At 47.4% G+C, this 21986-nt stretch overlaps 1 protein-coding gene across 2 annotated transcripts in view; it reads left to right on the top strand.

Moving 5' to 3' along the window:
- Positions 1 to 283: 283 nt before the first annotated feature.
- The window catches only part of MKS1 (MKS transition zone complex subunit 1), a 389790-nt gene continuing 368087 nt past the window's right edge, over positions 284 to 21986 (top strand). For both annotated transcript variants that reach the window (XM_078679578.1, XM_078679577.1), the window contains exon 1: positions 284 to 419. In XM_078679578.1, the coding sequence (XP_078535704.1) occupies positions 343 to 419 (77 nt within the window). In that variant the 5' untranslated portion in view covers positions 284 to 342. The remainder of the gene's footprint in view (positions 420 to 21986) is intronic.

Raw genomic sequence — 21986 nt, forward strand, 5'->3', positions numbered from 1 at the left:
AGAGGCCCAACCTCTTGGCGGGGTACAAGAGGTCAACCCTGTGAAAATACCCGCGGGTACCCACGACTTGCCCCCTGTCACTAACAGAAGCATAACCACCACACCAGTTCTTTAAATCTAATTCTGTGGTTGGTCAATATACTGCACATGCGCAATGTCAATCTGTAGGGACTAGCAGGAAGCAGCTATGAGTTTCAAGCCTCGTCTCGAGTTTAATCCCGCCTTCGTTTGTTTCGTTTCTAGCGAGCGAATAGTGGAGCGCCGTCCGTTGCTGTGGTTACATGGGACGCTGTTGCGCTGAGGGTCGAGATTTCGCTTTACGGCATTGTCGTCTGACCGGGAATGGCTGAGCAATGGAGCCGGGACACCGGCGAGGCCGTTTACAGATCAAGAGACCCTGTGAAGAATCTAAGAATTCGGTAAGGGTAGAGCTGATGCGGTGCTTTGCGGAGTACCACCGGCTCCAGAGCACTGAGAGTTGAGCGCGTCTTGGGATCTTAATGGCTGAGGAGAGCCGGTGTTAAGAGGCGAAGTTGGTGCTCTTGTCTGCGGGGAACTTGGATATTAGAAATACAATGGGCTAAAGCCAGGTCATGATGAGTAGAAATGGAGATACTAGAACATACGAGCATGAGGTTATAAGTACAAGGATTTGAGCACAGGGTCATATCTATGAATAAGTTCCAGGGGACTGAAGACTGCAAGTTGTGGTAGGGATAGTGGTACTTAGAGGGATTTAAGTAAGACGGGTATACCGAGTTTCACACCTTGCAGTAATTAAAAACGGACTTTTGAAAAGGGTCGAAGTTGGCCCCTGTGTTCGTGTCTTTTTAACTTTTCAAAGTGGTACAAAAGGGGGTGGTGATGGACATCCATCACCACCCCCTTTTGTACCGGTTTTTAACTTTTCAGACCAAACACTGATCGCAGTGGCTGTACAGGCTCTTGAAAAGCATGCAAAATCTTGTCCTTATTCACATTTCACTTGCTTTCCAGTCTTGCACCATCTAGTATTTCCTTTTTAAAGATGTTATGTTACTGAATGATGAAAAACAGCCAGACTCCCAAGACTTGCGATGCCGCTTGGTGCAAACCACCTCTAATTCACCTTAAGATTTAGCGATCAAAATAACGAGGCAGGCGCTGGCACTGAAAGGCGAAGAACAGGTTTATTTCTCTAGAGGAGAAACACATCACATCAGACACCGGGGCTATCGTCAGGAGGTGCTCTAAGTGCATCTCTGTGGCATGTCCTTTTATATGCTTTTTCGTCAGTTTATTACATGGTCAAACATTCCTAGCATCAGTTTATTTCAAAGTCAAACATCCTTGGAATCCCCGCCTCAAGCTAGTTCCCACACAAACCCAGCAGCAATCGTCCCTCCACCCAGATCTAACAGATGATCGCTGTCTCGCAGCTGGACATTCCGACAGGATCTAAAAGTACGTGGGATCGGTCAGATCTAAGGGTTCGTGTATTTGATTAGATCAGGCCCCTTTGTTGGTGAAACAAGCCCTGCCGTGTGCGGGTAATAAACTATGTCCACAGGGGTTGGTTAGTGCCTGGGACTGGATTGAGTGGCCAGTTGCAGGGAAGTGACTCCGGGGCATTGTCATGCTGACAAGGTTTTACGACCCTGGTACATGAGTTCAGGCTTGGTCAGAGCGCGGGGGGATGATAGCGAGTTCGGGGTGACTCACAGGTGACCAGCAGAGTATGAAATGGCCGCGATGTCTAAAATGGTTGCTGCTTACGCGCACGTAAAGGCCCTCACTAAGCAAGATGGCGCCGGCAATGTTCATATTTGTTGTTTTATTTTCTACAGTCCTCCCTTTGAACATAGTCCAGCCAGCTTGCTAGTCTATCTCAATATCCATAATGTCCTGTATCTCTCTATCGTTTATTACTCTCGTCTTCATGAGCTCAGTGTCCATAGTCTTAGGGTGCAATGAGTTCAGGCAAATAGAACACAAAAGTGGTATACAATGTATCCCCAAACAACAGCCACATATTATTAATATTGGAACCAAGAGGTTCATCATTATTTTCCAGCCCCATTCTTTTAAAATGCCCCAAAACCAGCTTCCAAGTGTCCAAGTCTCTGACTCCTGATGGATTTCTGACACCAGCCTGTGGAGGTGTTCAATTGCCTTGAAAACAGAGGGTGAGTTGTCAGGGACGTAAGTACAGCAACTGGCTCCGATGATGCGGCATGCTCCTCCACGATCCGCTAGTACCACATCTAGAACAATGCGGTTCTGTAAAGCCACCAGGCGGACCGCCTGAAGCTCAGCTGTGTTGTTGGTGAGGATGCCAGCAGTGACGTTCAAGGCTGTTTCAACTACTTGAGTTAGGTGCCGGGTGGCTCGGCTGTTTGCCATCGGACCCCATAATGGGATGAGTCCTTTTGCTGCATCGAGGAACTGTGCTGGGGCAGAGTTTGCTTGTTCAGTGTCTTCGGAGTGCCTTTCTCTGTGGTGATCTGCAGGTGCTATGTAGGTTGGAGGCAGAACAAAAGCGATGTAGCACGTGCCCCCCCAGCCTTTTGGGAGCCAGGTGTAGGCTTTGGTACCACAGATGAAGTACATGTTGGGTGATGCAACAAATGAAGAGGGGTCTGCAGTGTTCAGAGTCTTCGTTATTTGGCAAGAGCTCTGACCCACGATCTTAGTCCCATGGCCTTCGATGCAGACAAGGCCTGAGACGTTCACCACAGATAGGGCACTGTCAGAGTTGCGGCAGTTCGTTTCTTTAGATAGGAAAAGGTAGGTCTGGCTGGGTTGTTGTACACTTGCATTTCAACTCGTTCTTTGGCGGGAATGTTCATTGGAAAGGTTGCATTCGAAGTCAGAGGGCAGAAGGGAGCGGATGTTCTTCCCGTTTTGTTCAGCCAGAACTCATTCTAAAATTGTTTGATTGTCCCATCGGATGTGGCATTGTCTTTGTAGCTCTCTTGCAGGAGCATTAACCATGCGAGGCAAGATCCATGAACAGAAAAGGGTGAAGAGATGAAAGGAATGGAATGTTCAGCGGCATGAGGTAGCAACCCACAGATCCAATAGTTTGTGGCATTTGCGGCAAGATTGAGCTGGTGCAATATTTGTACGAAAGAATTATTCCAGAATTCTTTGCGTCGTTCTCGGAGGCGTGGTGACAGTGACACCAGATAGTGTTGTTTCTTGGTGGTGGGTTGCATGGTGGGTGACATTGTCCTGTAAGCGGGAGCACTCTCTTCAACGATCCAGACTGTGACCATCAGCAAACGGCAGGTGAGAGATGCTGCCACAAGGGTTATTGTCTTTGTATTGTGAAATTTGGCAAGTTTGGAGTCGTCGCAGTGGTTCTTTGGTCGTCCGGGTTCTTCCATCAACTTCAAGAGGCTCGACGACTGGCAGGACCACATACTTTCGTCTAGCGTTTCTCCTGGTAGCATTTTTAGTGTTAGCTACCGTTCTGAGACTTTTGACTCAGTTAGTGGCCTGCTTGTCGGAGCACTCTCCTTTCGTCGATCTCAAATTGTACCCTTTCTTGGATGGTACCGTGGGGTCGGGAAACTCTGCCAGTTCAAGTGTCTCTGTCTGTGGGTAGCATCTCAGGGCTGGTCGGTCTTTTGTCAGGAGCTCTTCTTGGCTGTTCACTTCTTCGGGGGCCGTCAGTGTCGGAGATATCTTCTTACAGTGGTGCGCATGAAGCCAGTTTCTTTTTCCTTCCACTCGCAGGGCAGTTCGGGTGGTGATCAAGACTTGCCAAGGGCCCGTCCACCTCCAGACTCTTCGACCTCTGAAAATGTTGTGTCAGCACGAAGTCCCCAGGCTTGATATTGTGTTCTGGGCCCCTGGATACGTCTGGTATGGCTTGCTCCACCTGTTGGTGGATAAGTGTTAGTTAGTTCGTTAATTTGTACAAATAGTCGGACATTAGTATGTCCGGGACATCATCAATGGAGGTTGGCTTTGGTGCCGCCCAAATGTTCATAGGCCTGCCGAAGACTACTTCGTAAGGGGTCAGTCGGTGTTTGGTTGGGGTGGAGCGCATTGACAGCAATGACAGTGGGAGGGCGTCGGGCCATTTCAACCCAGTCGTGGCGACTATTTTTGATAGTTTCAGTTTTAGCGTGGCGTTGTCTCTTTACCAGGCCCGCTGATTGGGGGTGGAAAACGGCATGGACCTTTTGCTTTACCCCCAACCCTTTCAGTATGTTCTGTATAACTTCTGCTACGAAGTGGGGGCCATTGTTGCTCCATAAAATTCTACAAGGGCCATATCGGGGGAAGAACTCTTTCAGTAATACCTTCGCAGTAGCTAAGGCGGTGTTTTCACGGGTGGGGTAGGCCTTCACCCATTTGCTAAAGGCGCACACGATCACGAGAACGTATTTTAGACCATGGCACCTCTCTAGCTGGATGTAATCCATCTGGAGGACTTCGAAGGGGTGATCAGAGACTCCAAACCCTCCCCGTGGTACTACGGTCCCTTTCCCTGGGTTGTGTTGCAGGCTGTACTAGGTGTTTGGCTGATTCTGCTATCTTGCTGTTATGCCATACTCTGTTGATCAGTTCGGTCATGGGGGCAGATCCTATGTGTGCTGGTTAATGTGCCATGGTCAATATGGGGATCAGATAGGCATTAGGGAGCAGCCATTTGTTTCCGTCTTTTGTCCTCCAGCAGCCTTACTCGTCTTTCAGTCCCACCCGAGCCCATTCAGTCAGGTCGTCCTGTGTGCCTGTCGTTTGTATGTCCCTTACAGTTGTTCTAGCGTCAGTCCATTGTTCTGCTTGTGACCTGGTCACGTACATTCGTGTCGTGGTTCTGTCCTGGGCTGTGGTTCGGGCAGTAATGTCGGCTAATGCGTTTCCCTGTCCAATGAGGTCAGTCACTTTCTTATGTGCCTGGCATTTAATCACTGCTAGCTGCTTGGGGAGGAGGACTGCTTCTGTCAATGCGGAGACTAGATCTCCATGTAAGATGGATGTGCCGTGTGAAGTCAGGAACCCTCTTTCTCTCAACAGGAGCCCAAAATGGTGAACCACGCCAAAGGCGTTCTGGCTGTCGGTGTATATGTTTACTGTCGTTCCAGCTGCTAAAATACATGCTTGTGTGAGGGCAATGAGCTCTGCTGCTTGGGCGGATCGTTGGGCAATGCGGGCTGTCTCTAGGATGGTTCGGGCTGTGGTGATGGCATATGCAGCTGAGGTGGTGCCATCGGGAAGTTTTTTTTATTTTTTAAACACATTTTATTGAGGAAAGAAAAGTCACATTACAACATGATGCGTTGCGCCATAGTGTACATCGCCTTGCGGCTCCTGTCCCCACACATAGATACATAACGCCCAACTAGGATGTGACCCTCCAATATCACCTGTGGGGCACCCTGGCCACATACATATTGGGTCCGTCTCGCGGCTGCCGCAACATTGGTGCGTAACATCATCATCTTCTTTACAGTAGATAAACTAATCCCAACCGCCCCCCCTCCCCACCCCCACAACCCCAACACCAACATAATACCCCGTATCTTGCATTAGGAGGGTCCATCGCTCCCTGACATCATCTATAGCATGTTCAGGTATCCCCCCCGGTCAATTCTACTGCAATCGACCGCCGCCCATCAGATATGATCATCTTAAACATGTACATCTATGGCGTAGGGCTCCGGAACGATAGCACACTATGGAGGCAGGGTTCTGCAACCCAGAAACCACTGCTGCAGCCCTTAATGAATACCGGAGGGCGCATCGCCCATGGGGGCACCTTCAGGGGCTCCAGAGATCGGGAGCACTAGAGCGGTGCAAGGAAAAACAATATAAAGGAAACTTACAACAACTACAGGAACAACCTCCCCCCCTCCCTCCCGCTTACTTGCGCACCATACCACTGGGCTCACATCACTGCACAGTATAGGGTCTTACGTTGTGTGTACAGAGGAAACACATATGCAGATCCACAAAGCTACAGCCTCCCCTGGAGCCCACCCACCCCCAATGCCATCGGGAAGTTTGATGCACGAGCCGTCTATCCATAGTTCCCCATCTGGCTCTGGAATGGCAGTGTCTCGGAGATCTACTCTACTCTTTGTCTGTTCTTCAGTGAGGGTTACACAGTCGTGCAGGGGAGTCACACCAGGGTCAGTTTTGGTTAGAGGTAACAATGTGGCTGGATTGAGAGTGGTGCATTGCTTCAGGGTGATGTGTGGTGCTAGCAGGGTCAACTCGTAACCTGTCAGTCAAGTGTTGGGTTTTGGTCAGGTTCAGTAGCGTGTCGACTGCATGGGGTACTAACACAGTGATTGGATTGGAGAGCACTATTCCTTCGCTCTGGCGTATGGATACTGCTGCAGCTGCCATAGCGCGCAAACACGCTGGCAACGCTCTAGCTACTGGATCGAGGGTGGCAGAGAAATATGCACATGGGCGATGTTTGTGACCAATTGATTGCGCTAAGACGGACAATGCACATCTCTCCCTTTCATGTGTGTAGAGGAAGAATGGTTTGGAGTAGTCTGGGGTTCCTAGAACAGGTGCCGAACAAAGGGCGTCTCGCAATTCTTTGAATGCTGACTGGCATTCGGGTGTCCAGGGGAAAGATGAGGGGGTGTCTTTGGCTAGGAAGGAGAGAAGGGGTTTGACAATGAGGCTAAAGTTCGGTAACCACTAACGGCAGAATGAGGTGAGGCCTATCAGAGAGCGGACTTGCTTCTGATTCTTGGGAACGGGAGTGTCTAGAATTGTCTGGATCCTGTCGGGTGTGAGTTTCCTCCCTTCTTTCGATAAGAGGTGACCTAAATGTGTTACCTGTGGTTTGCAGAACTGCAATTTCTTTAGAGAAACTTTGTGGCCATTTTCTGCAAGGAAGTGTAGGAGTTGGATGGTGGCTGGACGGCTAGTGGAGTGGTGTCTGCTGCTAGAAGGATATGGTCTACATACTGTATCAACACCACCCCGTCTGGTAATTGAACGGCATCTAACTGTCTTTTGAGCGCCTGGCTATAGATGATCGGGCTCTCGGTGTACCCCTGGGGTGCTCGACAAAATCAATATGAGCGGATCTTAGAGTGAATCCGAAAAGATAGCGACTGTCTTGGTGAATGGGTATGGAGAAGAAGGCATTCTTGAGATCGATAACGGTGAAAGTGGTAGCAGTTGACGGAATTAGGGTCAGGATGGTGGTGATGTCAGAAACTACTGGGTACGGTGGTACTACTATTTTGTTTATCTCCCGCAGGTCGATGATGAATCTGTAGGCTTTTCCATCTCCCTCTCCCTGTCTCTTTATGATCGGTAAAATAGGACTATTACAAACATTGTTCACTACCTCTTCTACCACTCCTGCCTCTGCTAGTGACAGTATGATTTCGGTCAAGGTTTCTCGCCCTCTGGCGATATCTTGTACTGGGGTATTTTCGGTAAGGTTGCGTCTTGTCGTATTGTCACGTGTACTGGGTCAATCATCATTCGTCCTACGTCTGAATCAGCCCTAGCCCACAGATGCGAGGGTAAAGTGTCTAGTAGGGATGTGTCTGTCTCAGAAATGGGATACATGTGTTGGGATGGATTATCTCTCGGGTGTTGGTGATTGTCATATAAGATGACTCGTACTCCGTCTGGCGAACATCTGATAGTCGCACGGAAATGCTTCAGTAGATCGAGACCCATAATGGCGTCCGGGGTGTTGGAAGTGAGAAGGAATGTAGTGTCGATAACATTGTTTTCAAGTTTGAAGGGGATCGGTCTGGACAAAGGGTTGGTGGAGGGAGTACCGTCAAATCCTATTGAAGTTCTATGTGAGCCAGACAAGGGTGCCCTTGGAATCAGTCATTTGGATAGCGCAGTATGTGTTGCTCCTGTGTCTACCAAAAATGGCGACTCCGTGCCCAGGACATTTGCGGTAACATAAGGGCCTTGTTGGTCAACATAGAGCTCGACTGGATCCCTCCCTTGCCCCTGGTTGTCCTATGCAAAGTCATACATGTTGTCGTAATCTGTCTGTTGACACTTGTTCTGTCTAGGACGGTCAAATGCGTTCACTCTCCCTGGCCTTCCTTCGCTAGCTTCACTTGCGTACCCTCTCCCACGCCCTCTTCCTCTCTGTTCATTTGTTATCTCCCTCGTCCCTCTGCCCCTATAGATTCCTTGCAGAATCGGGCATTGGGATTTCCAGTGTCCGTACTCTTTACAAAACGCACACTGATCCAGTCCTAAGTCTTGTCGTCCTGTATATGGCGTCGACGAATTACTTCTAGGCGGTTGCGCCCCTGGGGTATTCTGTTGGTATGCTCCCTTATATTGCTCCCTTCCTGTATTCACTCCTTGGAGCTGCGTTATCATTACCCTTTCTTTCAAGTCTTTCTTCTTCCTTTTCGTGGCTCTATCAATCTAATTTTTCTGGTGTTCATAGTACTGGGCCATCTGGAGGATGGCCGCTGGTTTAGAGGCTGCCCAGCTGCTTTCGCTGGTCTGCAGTTTTTGTGATACTTCTGGTAGCAGTCCCTTAACATAATTTTGGACAAACAAGTGGTGTCCGGTTGCGGTGGACATGTCTTTTCCGCTGTAATCGGAGAACACTGTTTCAAATCTTGAGAAATGCTCCGAGACATCCTCTTGTGGTTTCTGGCGGCATGCGGTTACAATGGACCAGTCGATCTTTTTCTCCGGGATCATAGTTTTGACTTTCTGTACTATTTTGTCGGGAAGGTCTAATGTGGCTTTTACTGGTTTCTGTCCGGGGTTTCGCTGTTTATCTAAAACACTGAGTTGCTCCCCGCTATGGCCGAGCAGCTCTGTGTGGTCTACTTTCCTAATTTGTTTCCACACATCCGCTGGCAGACATAGCCCAAAGAACAAATCGATATCGGCGAGTGCCATAATGGTTGATCCTAGAGCGGTACTTAACTCTGTATAAAATGCAGTGGGATTCTTACGTAAATCCGGTAAAGATTTACGGAATGTTAGGATGTCTTGTCTGTCCCATGGCTGGTATACCCGATTGTAGACCACCCTTCCTTTAGCATCCTGGTGGTTTATGTCATCATTGTTCCCTTGTCCTCTAGGAGGGACCAAATAAGGGGCAGCTTCTTTTATTGGCATCATGGTATCCAGTTTTTCTATCGGGGGCCCTGTCATTGTAGATGTCTTATCCTTAACTACCCGTTCTTGTTCGATGAGATGACGGAATACCTCTAGTGTGTACGAAAAGAGTTCCGCTACATCACAGTCGTTTTCATCTCCCGTATCTACCTTTCTATGAAGAGCCATTAGTCGCTCGGGCCCTACATCTTTGTACTTTTCCTCGTAAGCAGTGAGCGTGTGATAACAGAGGCTAACAATGAAGTGTCGCTTGTGGTTTTCGACATAGGAGTTGCACATGTCGGTTATATACTCTTCGGTCTCTTTCCTATCTATGAGCTTTTTAACTATTTTATCGATACTTGCTCATTCGTCTTTACTTAATCGTTGGATCCTCGATAACCCTTTCTCTTTTGATTCAGCTTCTACTGACGCGCCTTTTGATGAGGCACTAGGCACAAGAGACTCTGTTGGTGCTGAGGCCTTGAGAGTCAAGGCAATGGTGCTGCCTTCGTCTACATTTTGGGATTCCTGACGTTGTACTTCAGGATGAGTGGGGGCATAAGGAGGTGGCATGTAGATGATCGGGGGACCTAATAACAAATCATCATCTACTCTCTGTTTAGCTGGTAACTCAGGGTAAAGAGTCAAGGGCGTTCTAACAGGACATTGGCCTGAAATCTTTGATTCTTGTTCTTTTCTATCAGTTTCTCTTTCTTTTATGTCTTCTTATAACTGTTTACAAGCTTGGTGAGCTGCTTTTCGTAGCTCTTTATCTAGTCTAGCTTTGTTTCTTTTCTTTTGTTGTGTGGCTTCTTTTTGCCACAAACCATAGCTGTCAAGCATGGCTGGTGTAGTTCTTTTTCTGTGAAAGGCTATTCCTAGCATTTCTATTTTATCGGGGTCAAAAGATCCCGTTAGTGGCCACTGATTTTCCCGATCTTTCTTAGTGCTTTTATGCCATTGTTTGCAATACTTTACAGTGGCCAATCCTTATTTCACATACATGTCCTTATTAGGGGTGCCTTCCGGCGGTGCCGGATGACTGACCTCTAATAAACGGTCCAGTCCAAAACAATCAAACAATTTTGAGAAGACAGGCATGACGTACAAGCGGTCAACAAAAAATCTCAATAGGTCGTGGACAAAGGTCCGCACTACCTGTCCTTCGCTGCCTGCAAAGAGGGAATATTCCTATTCTATGTTGTTTGCAAGCAGGGAATGTCTCAATTACTACCAATAACTTCAAAGAGCGGAATACTAGTATTCAAGCAAACATTTTTAATACAATCAGACAATCAGTTTTGTCATATATCACGACCTTACCCGGACCGTTATGGACAGTTTCTTCGTCGTCCCCTTCCAGCGCCCGTTTGTCCTCTCACTCCAAAAAATGCAGCGTTCCTGTAAGGTCCCAGTCAGGACCGCAGGTCACTCGAGAGAGGTCCGTTCGGAACCGGTGAAGTTCAGTTGATCGGCAGCCAGACGAGGGTCTCTTTCAGGCAGGTGCACTCCAATCGTTTAGATGTTCACTCCGTCGTTAGGACCTCTCTCACCGGACCCATGTGTCGCTGATGGGCCCTACGTTGGGCGCCAATTGATGAAAAGCAGCGAGACTCCCAAAACTTTCGATGCCGCTTGGTACAAACCACCTCTAATTCACCTTAAGATTTAGCGATCAAAATAACGAGGCAGGCGCTGGAACTGGAAGGCGAAGAACAGGTTTATTTCTCTAGAGGAGAAACACAGCACATCAGACACCGGGGCTATCGTCAGGAGGTGCTCTAACTGCATCTCTGTGGCATGGCCTTTTATATGCTTTTCGTCAGTTTATTACATGGTCAAACATTCCTGGCATCAGTTTATTGCATAGTCAAGCATCCTTGGAATCCCCGCCTCAAGCTAGTTCCCATACAAACACAGCAGCAATCGTCCCTCCACCCAGATCTAATAGATGATCGCTATCTCGCTGCTGGACATTCCAACAGGATCTAAAAGTTTGTGGGATCGGTCAGATCTAAGGGTTCGTGTCTTTGATTAGATCAGGCCCCTTTGTTGGTGAAACAAGCCCTGCCGTGTGCGGGTAATAAACTATGTCCACAGGGGTTGGTTAGTGCCTGGGACTGGATTGAGTGGCCAGGTGCAGGGAAGTGACTCCGGGGCATTGTCATGCTGACAAGGTTTTACGACCCTGGTACATGTGTTCAGGCTTGGTCAGAGCGCGGGGGGATGATAGCGAGGTCGGGGTGACTCACAGGTGACCAGCAGAGTATGAAATGGCCACGATGTCTAATATGGTTGCTGCTTACGTGCACGTAAAGGCCCTCACTAAGCAAGATGGCGCTGGCAATGTTCATATTTGTCGTTTTATTTTCTACATGAAGGTTTTTGTCTTGCAACATAGGTCTCTTTTATAGTGCATATTGTAAACTGAGTCGCAACCTGGGGTACGGGTGAGACTGAGTTCGGTTTGTGGAAGGGTGTTTATGACCGATCACGACTGAGACCTCTGGAGTTGAGGCTAAAGCCAGTGCGAGTTTCTCACAGTGACTTTCAGAGGGTCAAAATAGTGTTCAAAATAGATGCTTATACATGTTTGGCTTCCCCTGTCATATGTGCTATCCGTAATTGCCAAACTCTAATAATTCATTAAAAAAATCGCTATTACTTATTTTGGTAAAACTGCTAATAATCCCTAGTAAAGACAATAGGTCTGGCTTGTTTTAGGTTTTTTGTTTATTTGATGTGATATATGTGGATTCCATTACAGAAAACTCCTAGAAAGGAAAATATATACTGGCCAGGCACCAGACTGTGAAGCACCGGCTTTAGTTCACATGTTCTAAACTACGCCAATAATTACATAGGTCTTTTAGAATACCCCCTCCAAGCACGTTTTTATCTCACTTATCGCACTGGTAGTAAAGTGATTTAGCCAGCTTGAAGGACTCTCTGTTGAGCCTGAGGAGATTGCAGTACGGGAGGAGTGACTTAGGAGCACAGGGCTGGGTAGAAAATGTGGCCTGGAAGGCCAGAGATGCACCGGTTAAGAGTCTGAGAAGATCTGCGGAGACAAGAGGGTGAGACTTAAAGAGTAACGGGTGTGAATTGTAATGGGACTCGAACAACCAAGTCCAGTACAGGCGCGTGAAGGATTCAGGGATACTAACGTGCCCTCCAGAACCCAGAGTGCATGAGATTCTGGAACACTAAGAGGACAAAGGAAGCAAAGCGCCCATCGGTTGAGAGGCATCTAGGATAAACATTAGGCAGGTAGACACATGAGAGCAGTGCTACGAAGGACACACGGGTGCATAGCGTCAATAAAGAATAGTCATGAAGGACAAAGAACAGTCATGAACTGTGATGAGCAAAGGGATGTAACAGTGACGGGGCCTGAAGAACATGGGTGGTGCAGGCGGTCTGAGGAGTGTGTGTGGCTGGGGCAATCTACGGAACACAGAAGGCGAGGGGATTGAAGGAACATAGGAGTTTAAGAGGGCCTGACATGCACAAGGAGGGGTGGGACACAGTGGAATACAAGATATGAGGGTCTGAGCATGACCACCTCACCTCTGGCTAAAAAATTACTTTCTAAAATTACTCAGTGTAAAAGACCCATATATATGTCCACTGCCTCCTTTTGGTGCTATACTTCTTCAAATAATCTTCGCTACAAAGTTTTGACCTCCTTCCCGGAAACACCCTGAATCAGAACAGATGCTATATAAAAAACCCTTTAATCTGGCAGACCAAACCATGGAGAGTGCATCCATTGTACCTTACTACTGAAAGTGTTTGGTGTTGTCATCTTTTGGGTATACATCATTTGGTGCCCCTCGCCCCAAGACACTGCCTTTGTGAATAAGCCTTTCACTGGCACAAAAAGGATCGAGTCTCTACCACAGAGTCCACTGTTACATGTCTGGAGTTTCTAAAAGTATGGCATCCATAGGGATTGTGGTACATGCTACTAATGCAGGAGAAACAAGGAGAAAAGCTGCAGACTAGGAATGTCTTTGCGCAGGGACCAAAGGATCAAATGGTAAGTTCTTCGGCAAGGCAATCTTCCCCAGCTGGGGATGGTAATCCACTGGCTCCCACAGCACAGGGGAGGAGTTGGGGTGAAGCAGTCTCACCCGAAGTGACAGTAAAGAGCTTCCACTGTTTTCCTTGTTGTTGATGTACAGCAAGTTTTCTTATTTTGAGTAACTGCCTGGAGTTCCCTGGTGCTTCAAAGTAGTTGGCCTTCCATAGCTCCCGTCAACAATCCTCACAGAGAGCTTGTTCTCTGCTGGGATGGCACAAAACCTTTTCTCTGGTGGGCTGAAGTCTAGCTCCTATCGTCAAACTGGTAAATTTCTTCTACAGGCAGTCCATCACAGATGCACCTTCTCAGGCCTAGGCTTTGTTCCTGGGTTTGGCTGGGAGAGTGACAATCCAAAGTATCCCACTCCTATATCTCTACCTCCACCACGCTGGTGTGTGGTCTTCACCAAAGACGGGCGAAGCATAAAATAACCAACTGGCTTTTGAAGCTGCCCTTTTGTCCATTCCCTGATAGGCAGGCTGAGTCAGTCAGGTTGTCTGCTACTTTAGTATCCTGGAAACTGCTTTAATCCTGGGGCATATTTCCTATATGTTCACTGCGTGACCAGTTTTTGAGGCGAGCGTTCTGCCCTCCTCCTTTGTCTCTTGGTACCTGTCTTGCTAAACCCAGGGATGAATGTTTATTAACTCTAGGCCAGATGGTCCTGTCCATCACCTGAAGGAAAGCCCGAACTAAACACAGATGAAGGCTATTTTCTTCCCCAACCCACCAACTTAAAGAGTGGTATGAAGGGCCCAGAATGTCCAGCAGAACAGAAGCCAACTTGATTTACATGAAACACATTGGCTCTCCGAACTGTCTCCTCCCAATGAACACACTCACTGCCAACTCACATATCCCAGAAATTAAAAATGTAAAAAGAAATTTCAGGTAAGGGATACTGTCCAGACTTTACCAGGAGAAAGCAGGTAGGATACATGTGCAACAGCTCCTAAGGGATAGAGGTAACCCCTAATAAATTAATGCTGCCACGGCTGTCAGTCTTCCACAGCCTGGATAGAGAATGCAGTAACCACTCTCTGTAAAAGAGGGGTGCACTTTGCATGCACCCTTGACCTTAGAGCCAAGCTCTAGTGTAACAGTTCATGTAAACAGGGAGGCCTTCAATTGACACACACGATTGTCATGTTCACTGAGGTAGAAATGAAAAAAAACCTACAGCAACTTTCCAGTTATTTGCCAGGAAATCAACATAGTCCAGGGAAGCACACTTTACAAAGCCATGCTGAAGACTTTCCATCCTAACCTTGTTTTCTGTAGAAAATTTCAAAAACATGTGGGTGACAAAGGAGGTGTAAAGTCGGTGTTAGTTTGTGTTCATTACTAAAAAAGTCCACTTGTGCAGCAAAAACAAGTTACAGTTACCAGCAGACTGTGCGTGCACGGCAAAAGCTGGTTGAACAAGGTCAGAGTCAGTTACATTTTAGCTGGTCCATCCAACAGCTATCAATGCTCACATAGTTCTTCTGGTTGGACCCAGGCTACTCAATCCCGGGGGACACAGACTCCTCTACCCCTCTGCTTCCATCCTACTATGACCAAACATTGAATATGTCTGGTTGAATAATCACAATTCTGTTCAAGATTCAACTTAGCTGGGGGACTCCAGCCACACACCAAAAGGGCAGACTGACCTCTGTACCTCTTCTTCCTCAGGGGCACGGCTGCTGAGTCCTTCTTCAAAGTTGCCCTCTTTCTTAGTCCACAGCCAGGAATGCAGTCACAGTAGACCTGTTGAGTTTGTCTTGAAAGGTGTCTCCTCTTGTCCTTTATGTCCCTGGGCCTATGGAAGTGCAGCTGGTATTACACTTCTTCGGTACAAGGTAGTAACAGGCTAGACATCAGTTCTTTTCCACAGCCAGATGGAAGGATAATCCACTTCGAATCTTCTTCAAGCCCTCCTGTATTATCATTTCCCGGAAGAAAGAGCCCCAAGACATAGTAGTACCTCAGTTGTGATTGTGGAGGGCCCTGAGCCAATCCCACGCTCAGCACATCCAACTTTTCAGCAGTTCTCTCAACCTATGGTGAATAAAGAAGCATGGTTGCACTATTCCAGGGAGTTTTCAAAATGGCAATAGACTGCTTCCACTGTAGGTGCTCTGTCAGTCTACGTACAGGTAAGTCTATTAAAATCATGTACCTTTCCAGCATACCATTGGCCAACCCATCTAAAATGGTTCTGTGCCTATCTCACCCCTTTGACCAAGAGATGCTAACCTGGCCAAGGCCAGGCCCACAACAAAGACAGTTCCACACAATAATTCTCTTCTAGTATAATCGGGGAATCTTCCAAACGTCCTTCGGGTGCTTGTTTCAATCATTTGGTATTTACTGCTCTCCCTTCACATTCCTTTGTCAAGGATTATGAAGGTTTCTATCCTTCTCCTATTCCTATTTTCCTGTCCAATCGCCAGCAAGCCAGCCACCTGCAAATGCCCGTTGTTTTTCCCTTGGGCCCTGAACAAGGTAATTTATACTAATCTTGGGTCATCTGTGGATGGGGTGAGTGGTAAGTTTCATCACACACTGAAGGGGAAAAATCCTAGAAGTACCAGTTCCAAAATTGGTCAGACCCCAAGCACAGGTTTGCATTATTTCTGCAAAGGAACTTTTTGTTTTTACCAAATATCATTGGTCACTAATGAATTAGTTGTTTTATAAATATTACCATGCTGCAAAGCAGGTTTCTGTAGCTCTCTCCTAAGTCGAGCTATGACAGAGTGATCGCCCCTTCAAATTGGCCATGGTTCAATGGAAAACCGTTTTAGCTGTCTGCAGAAAAGGCATTTGTACATAAATGCCTCTTTTTTGCATGTTCACCCCCTCATTTTTGAAGCAATGCTGCTGGTTTATCGACTCTGAGTGCACTGAGGGCTGCTAACCAGACCTCAGTGCCAGGGTTCTAACCCCTTACAAAGTGTACGTTGAACTGGCTACCCATAATTCGCAGAGTCTGGTTTACTTCTAAGTCCCTAGTGTATGGTACCCATGGCATGAACAGCAGAATGTCCGCACAGGCCTGCTTCTGTCCCCTTGAAGTACCACATGTCTCCCACTACAGACTGCAAACCAATGGCAAAACAAACTCTTCCCTTAATAATATATGTATGTCTTCCCTAAGGAAGGCCTATCAAGTCCTTTGGCAGGGAGCTTTGAACATTTAAGTAGGTCATGTATTTATACATATATGTCTGGTAGCAACACTTGTCAGTTTGCTGTGGAAGAGGTAGCAGCCCCATTGGTAACACAGAGTTACTGGCTGACCACTCACCCCGGGCAACTTCTTCTGACTGGGACTATTGAGATGGGTACTGTAAGGTATCAAATTAACCATGGCATTAAACCCGACTTGATGCCCAAGTCAAATTTAATGTCTCTATTACCAAAATACAACTTTTAGAAAGTTGGCAGTCTGTGACCCAATTTGTCCAGTGGACTCACACGGTCACTGGCCACCAGACAGCTTTCTGCCCTCCTGAAGAGTAGTGTAAACGACTCTCAGGCTTAGGAACAATAGCAACCTGCTACGGACCGAGATGTTACCTCCCCTTCGCAAGAACCTACCTAGGGTGTTAGCCCAAAAGGCGAGCTTTAAGGGCGAAGCCGCCTTTGGTGGGAAAAAGGTGATCACACTCTTGAGGGGCTGCCCTTTGTTCAGGAAGACAGGCTAGCAGTAGGAACAGAGAAGAGAGGCCAGTGCACTAACTAGTTTTCCTGTCGGTGTGTAGCCCCCAGATAGCCAAACCTCTAGGGTGGGCTACGAAGCTCCTAACATCCGAGGAAGGGTCCTGACATCTTGAAATTGGGCAGACTAGTGCTCTCTGGGATTGCTAGGTGAAACACAAAGTCGGAAAGGCTTGCCTGACCTGACGGAGCTCCAAGAGGCAGGTCGACACTCCAGAGAGGAATTTAGCCAGGTACAAAAGACTTGTCCCACTCTAGGAGGCCTGAGACAGTTGGCTGTCCAACAGGAGGAAGATGATGTTACTGGAACCCATAAGGTGTACTGGGAGGAGAGAATCCTGTACAGTGAGGTAAGGGACCCCAAACCAGGGGTAACCAGGAGAGTTGTGGTACCTCAGCAGCATAGAGAATTCCTTGTAAACCTAGCCCATGACATCCCCTTAGCTGGACATCTAGGGCAGACCAAGACTTGGGAAAGGTGGGTCAATCACTACAACTGGCCTCCGATGTCAGAAAAGGTGAAGGAGTTTTGTCACTCTTGTTTCACCTGTCAAGCCGGTGACAAGGCAGGTGGCTAGCCAAAGGCCCCACACCCCCTCAGACCACTTGCCTGTGGTAGGGACTCCCTTCAAGAGGGTAGGGATCGATATTCTTGGTCCCCTAGACTGCCTCTGGCAATCAGTTCAAATTGGCGGTAGTGGACCATGCCGCAAGATACCGTGAAGCTATTACCCCGAGGATAGCTACTGCTCCTGCATAAGCTTGAGCCCTTCTTGGCATCTTCACCAGGGTTCACTAAGGAGGTCATCTCAGATAGGGGCACACATTTCATGTCTGTCTATCTAAAATCCATGTGGGATGATTGTGGAGTGATCTAGAAGTACACCATCTCTTACCATCCCCAAGGAAATGGTCTTGTAGAAAGATTCAACAAGACCATGAAAGCATTATTATGGGTTTGCCTGAGAAACTCAGAAGGAGATGGGAGGTTCTCCTACCATGCCTGTTGTTTGCCTGTATGGAAGTCCCCCAGACAGGAGTAGGTTTCAGTCCTTTTGAACTGCTCTTTGGACACCCTGTAAGAGTTCCTTTGAGTTTGGTGATAGAAGGCTGGGAGAGACCCCTCAGAGAACCCATACAATATATTTTGGACTATGTACTTGGCCTTAGCTCCAGAATGATAGAATACATGAAAAAGGCAAACAGAAATTTGGAAGCCAGCCAGGATCTTATCAAGCACTGGTATGACAAGAGGCCCTCTATGGTTGAGTACAAACCTGGACAACTGGTGTGGGTCCTAGAGCCTGTGGCCCCAGGGGCTTACAAGATAAGTGGCCTGGGCCTAACCCTTTCTTAAAGAAAAAGGGTGAAGTCACATATATGGTTGATTTGGTAACCCTCAGATACCGCCATAGGTTGATACATGTGAATAGGCTCAAGCTCCGTCATGACAGAGCTGATATCACTATGCTCATGGTGACAGATGGAGGGGAAGAGGAGGAGAGTCAAACTCTCCCTGACCTCCTGTCGACCAATGTCAATATGGCTCAATGGAAGGAGAAGTCCTCTCCTGCACTCTGACAGGAAAATAGCAAACAGCCTGTTACAACCTGCTCAGTCCGTTTGCTGACGTCTTTTTATTGACCCCAGGTTTAAAAAGATGTTATACCTATGATGTGACACCGGTGACCATTTACCAGTCAAGAGCAAGATATACAGATTGTCAGACCAGATCAAGGCTAGTATCAAACTTGAGGTTACAAAGATGCTAGAGTTGGGGGTGATTGAGCCCTCTAGTAGTTCATGGGCTAGCCCAGTAGTTTAGGTGCTTAAGCCAAGTTCCAATAGAGGAGAAGCAGAAGTGAGATTCTGTGTGGACTACAGAAAATTGAATGCAGTCCCATGACTGATGCTCAGCCATTCCATGAGCAGATAAACTAATTGATATGCTGGGGCTGCAAAATATCTGAGTGCCTTTTGACCTGACCTCAGGTTATTGACAGACAGCCCTCTCACCAGGAGCGGTCTGCTTTCTCAACCCCAGAAGGACAATGTCAGTTCAAGAAGATGTCCTTTGGGGTGAAAAATGCATCTGCCAGCTTCCAGAGGTTGATGAACAGAGTACCCTCAAGTTTGGAAGACTTTAGTGCAGCATATCTGGATGTTATTACTGTGTTTAGTTCCACCTGGGAGGATTACCCAGTCCACCTCAGGGAAGTGCTTCAAGCCCTTCAATAGGCAGGGCTGACTGTTAAAGGAAGCTAGTACCAGATCGGGAAAGGATCTGTAGTGTACATGGGCGTGGGTGGAGGCTATTTACAACCTCTCCAACCCAAGATCCGAACAATGATTATTATTTGTTTTAACACGTTATTGTTTTCTGCATAGAAGGAATTACACCAAAGTATAAACAGAAAAACAACAATGATGCATACATGTTTGTGGCCCAAGTAGTCTCTCGCCAGGGCATAGGGTCTTGCTTTGAAATTGAATTGGTTGGAGATGTGCCAGGGCACACTACATTTACAGGTGATATCAACATAAGCAAGGAAAAACAAATGGTGCCTTACATCTTCAGAGAGCACCCGGTTCGTAGCCCACCCAGGGGCGGAAAGTTCTGTCTATCTGTAAGAAGGTACTACATGGAAGCCCAGCACTGTTTTTCCAGGGACTCCATTTGCGGTCGTACTTATGAGGGACCCCCTTACCTTGTACTCCAGTTTCTCCATGGAGGCAATAGTCCATACCCCTTGTTCGTTCATTCAAGGGAGGGGCCTGTTCATCTCTCCAGTGCTTGGCCAGGTCTCTCTTGGCTACCAAATAGGCTGTGTCAATAAGGGCACGCATGGCCCGAGCCGCCCCAAGTGTGTCTTATGATCCTAAGCAGCATGATTTTGGGATCTAGAGTGAGACTAGGGCTTACCACCCACCCAGTCGTCTGATTGACGTCCCTTCTATATGTCTGCACCACTCGACAGTCCCGTATGACATGGAAGAGCCAAACCGTTCTCTCCTGGAAAGCTCCTAAGACACGGACGCAGGTCAGGGCCTTTCCTGGCCTGACTTGGTATTACAGAAGATTGGTTAAAGCATATGGTACCATAGTGGTACCCGTAACAAAGTTGACCTCCCTTAAGGAAGCTTTGTGTTCCTCACCTGTCCTGAAGGCACCTGACTTTAGCAAGGAGTTTGTTTAAACTGTTACTTCAGAATATGGTTTTGGGGGGATTACTATCATAGCTGAATGACCAGGGTCAGGATCAACCTTTTGCCTTTATCAGCAGGCGACTCTTCCCCAGAGAGAGGCATTGGAATGCCATTGAGAGGGAAGCTTTGTCCCTGAAGCAGCTGTTTGGGACGCACTTCAGAGTTCAAACTGACCAAATACCTTTCAGATTGCTGATCAGAGGAGAGAGCCCCAAACTGTTGAGAGGATCAATCTCCCTACAGGGTATGGACTCAACAGTGGAACATTGACCTGGGACTGACCATGCCAATGCAGATGGCCTTGCCAGGTTCTTCCAATTAGATGATGAGAACCACAAGGGTTTGTTACTTTTCACCTTTTGCCTGGAGAGGGATCAAGTAAGGAAATGCCTTTTTTGCATGTTCATCCCCACGGGAAACAACCTTTACTACGCGGTCAAAACACCGCAATACCTTCACAACGCAGATTTTACAACGCAAGTCGTTACCACGACTTGCACTGGAGGGCGCTCTAGACTAAGGAATAGTGTGATTTACTGATCCAACACCTTCCCATCTGTACGTAGACTGGAGTTGGAATAGTAAATCATACTATTCCTAAGTCCAGCACCCTACAGCGCAAGTTGTGGTAACGACTGGCGTTGTAAAAGCTGCGTTGTGATGTACCGGGATCATTTTGATCGCGTAGTAACGTCATACATCCACCCCCACATTTTTGGACTGATGCTGATGGTTTTTTGACTCAGAGTGCACTTAGGCTTGCTAATCAGACCTCAGTGCCAGTGTTCTAACTCTTACAACGTATGTTGAATTAGCTACGCCCAATTGGCGGAGTCTGCCTTACTTATGAGTCCCTAGTATATGGTATCCAGTCATGTAAGGCAGAGTGTCCAAGCAGGGCTGCAGCACTGATTGTACCACCTTGCATGTGACAAAGTACAAAATGGCTGGAAGGGCAGTGGTAACACTGCTAGTTTGACTTTGCTATCCACACCAATGGCAAAGCCCTCACTTCTCTCAACAATAAATATAAGCCTCCCATAAGGAAGTCTTATTGAATGTTACGGCAGGGAGCTGTATACTATTAAGTAGGACTTGTATTTTATAGATATTAAGTCCTGGCAGCAATACTTCCAAAATGTCTTTTTGCTGTGGGAGAGTTATTAGCCCCACTGGTAACGGCTGACAACTCAGCCAGACAACTTCTGAATGGGACTATTAAGATGGGTACTATAAGGTATCAAATTAATCATGGCATTAAACCAGACTTGATGCCCAAGTTGAATTTTTTAATGTCACTATTACCAAAATGCAACTTATAGAAAGTTGCCACTCTGTGATCCGGTTTGTCAATTGGCCTCACACTGTGGAAATGAGCCGTTTTAGAAGCCCATCGGTGCAGGGGTTCACCCTTATCTGTCCACTGGTTCTTAAACCAACAAAGAAGAGATTGGCACGGACTGCTTGCTCGCGGTCGCGAACATGACGTTGAGGACAGCGAACAAGCAAAAAATTACCGCTGCACTACGCTACGCTGCGCTACGCGTGTTCGCACTGTGCTACGTGCAGCTCACGTAGTGCGAAGTTGCGCAAACTTCGCAAACTACGCGAGCGTAGCGTAGTGCTTCGCCCAGGGTTAGTAATATCAAAGAAATACTTTTATTAACCTCTCATGAGTGGGACTATGTCAATACAGTACCCTCAGGCCACTGTAGGAGGTAGTCCATAGAATACAGAGGCCATGGGCCTTATATACCCAGTTTACAGCTGAGTAACCATGGAGACTGAGGTACAGGCATATACAGGAATAGTTATGGGCGAACATGGGCATACAGAAATTTCTTGGTCATTAAAGTGGGAGGGGAGATATTACTGCTTATGTCAGTAGGAATAGCCTGGCAGTCATTATATGTTGTTA

The sequence above is a fragment of the Lissotriton helveticus genome, chromosome 3_1 (genome assembly GCF_964261635.1).
Source record: "Lissotriton helveticus chromosome 3_1, aLisHel1.1, whole genome shotgun sequence".
In the NCBI taxonomy this organism is placed as follows: Eukaryota; Metazoa; Chordata; class Amphibia; order Caudata; family Salamandridae; genus Lissotriton; species Lissotriton helveticus.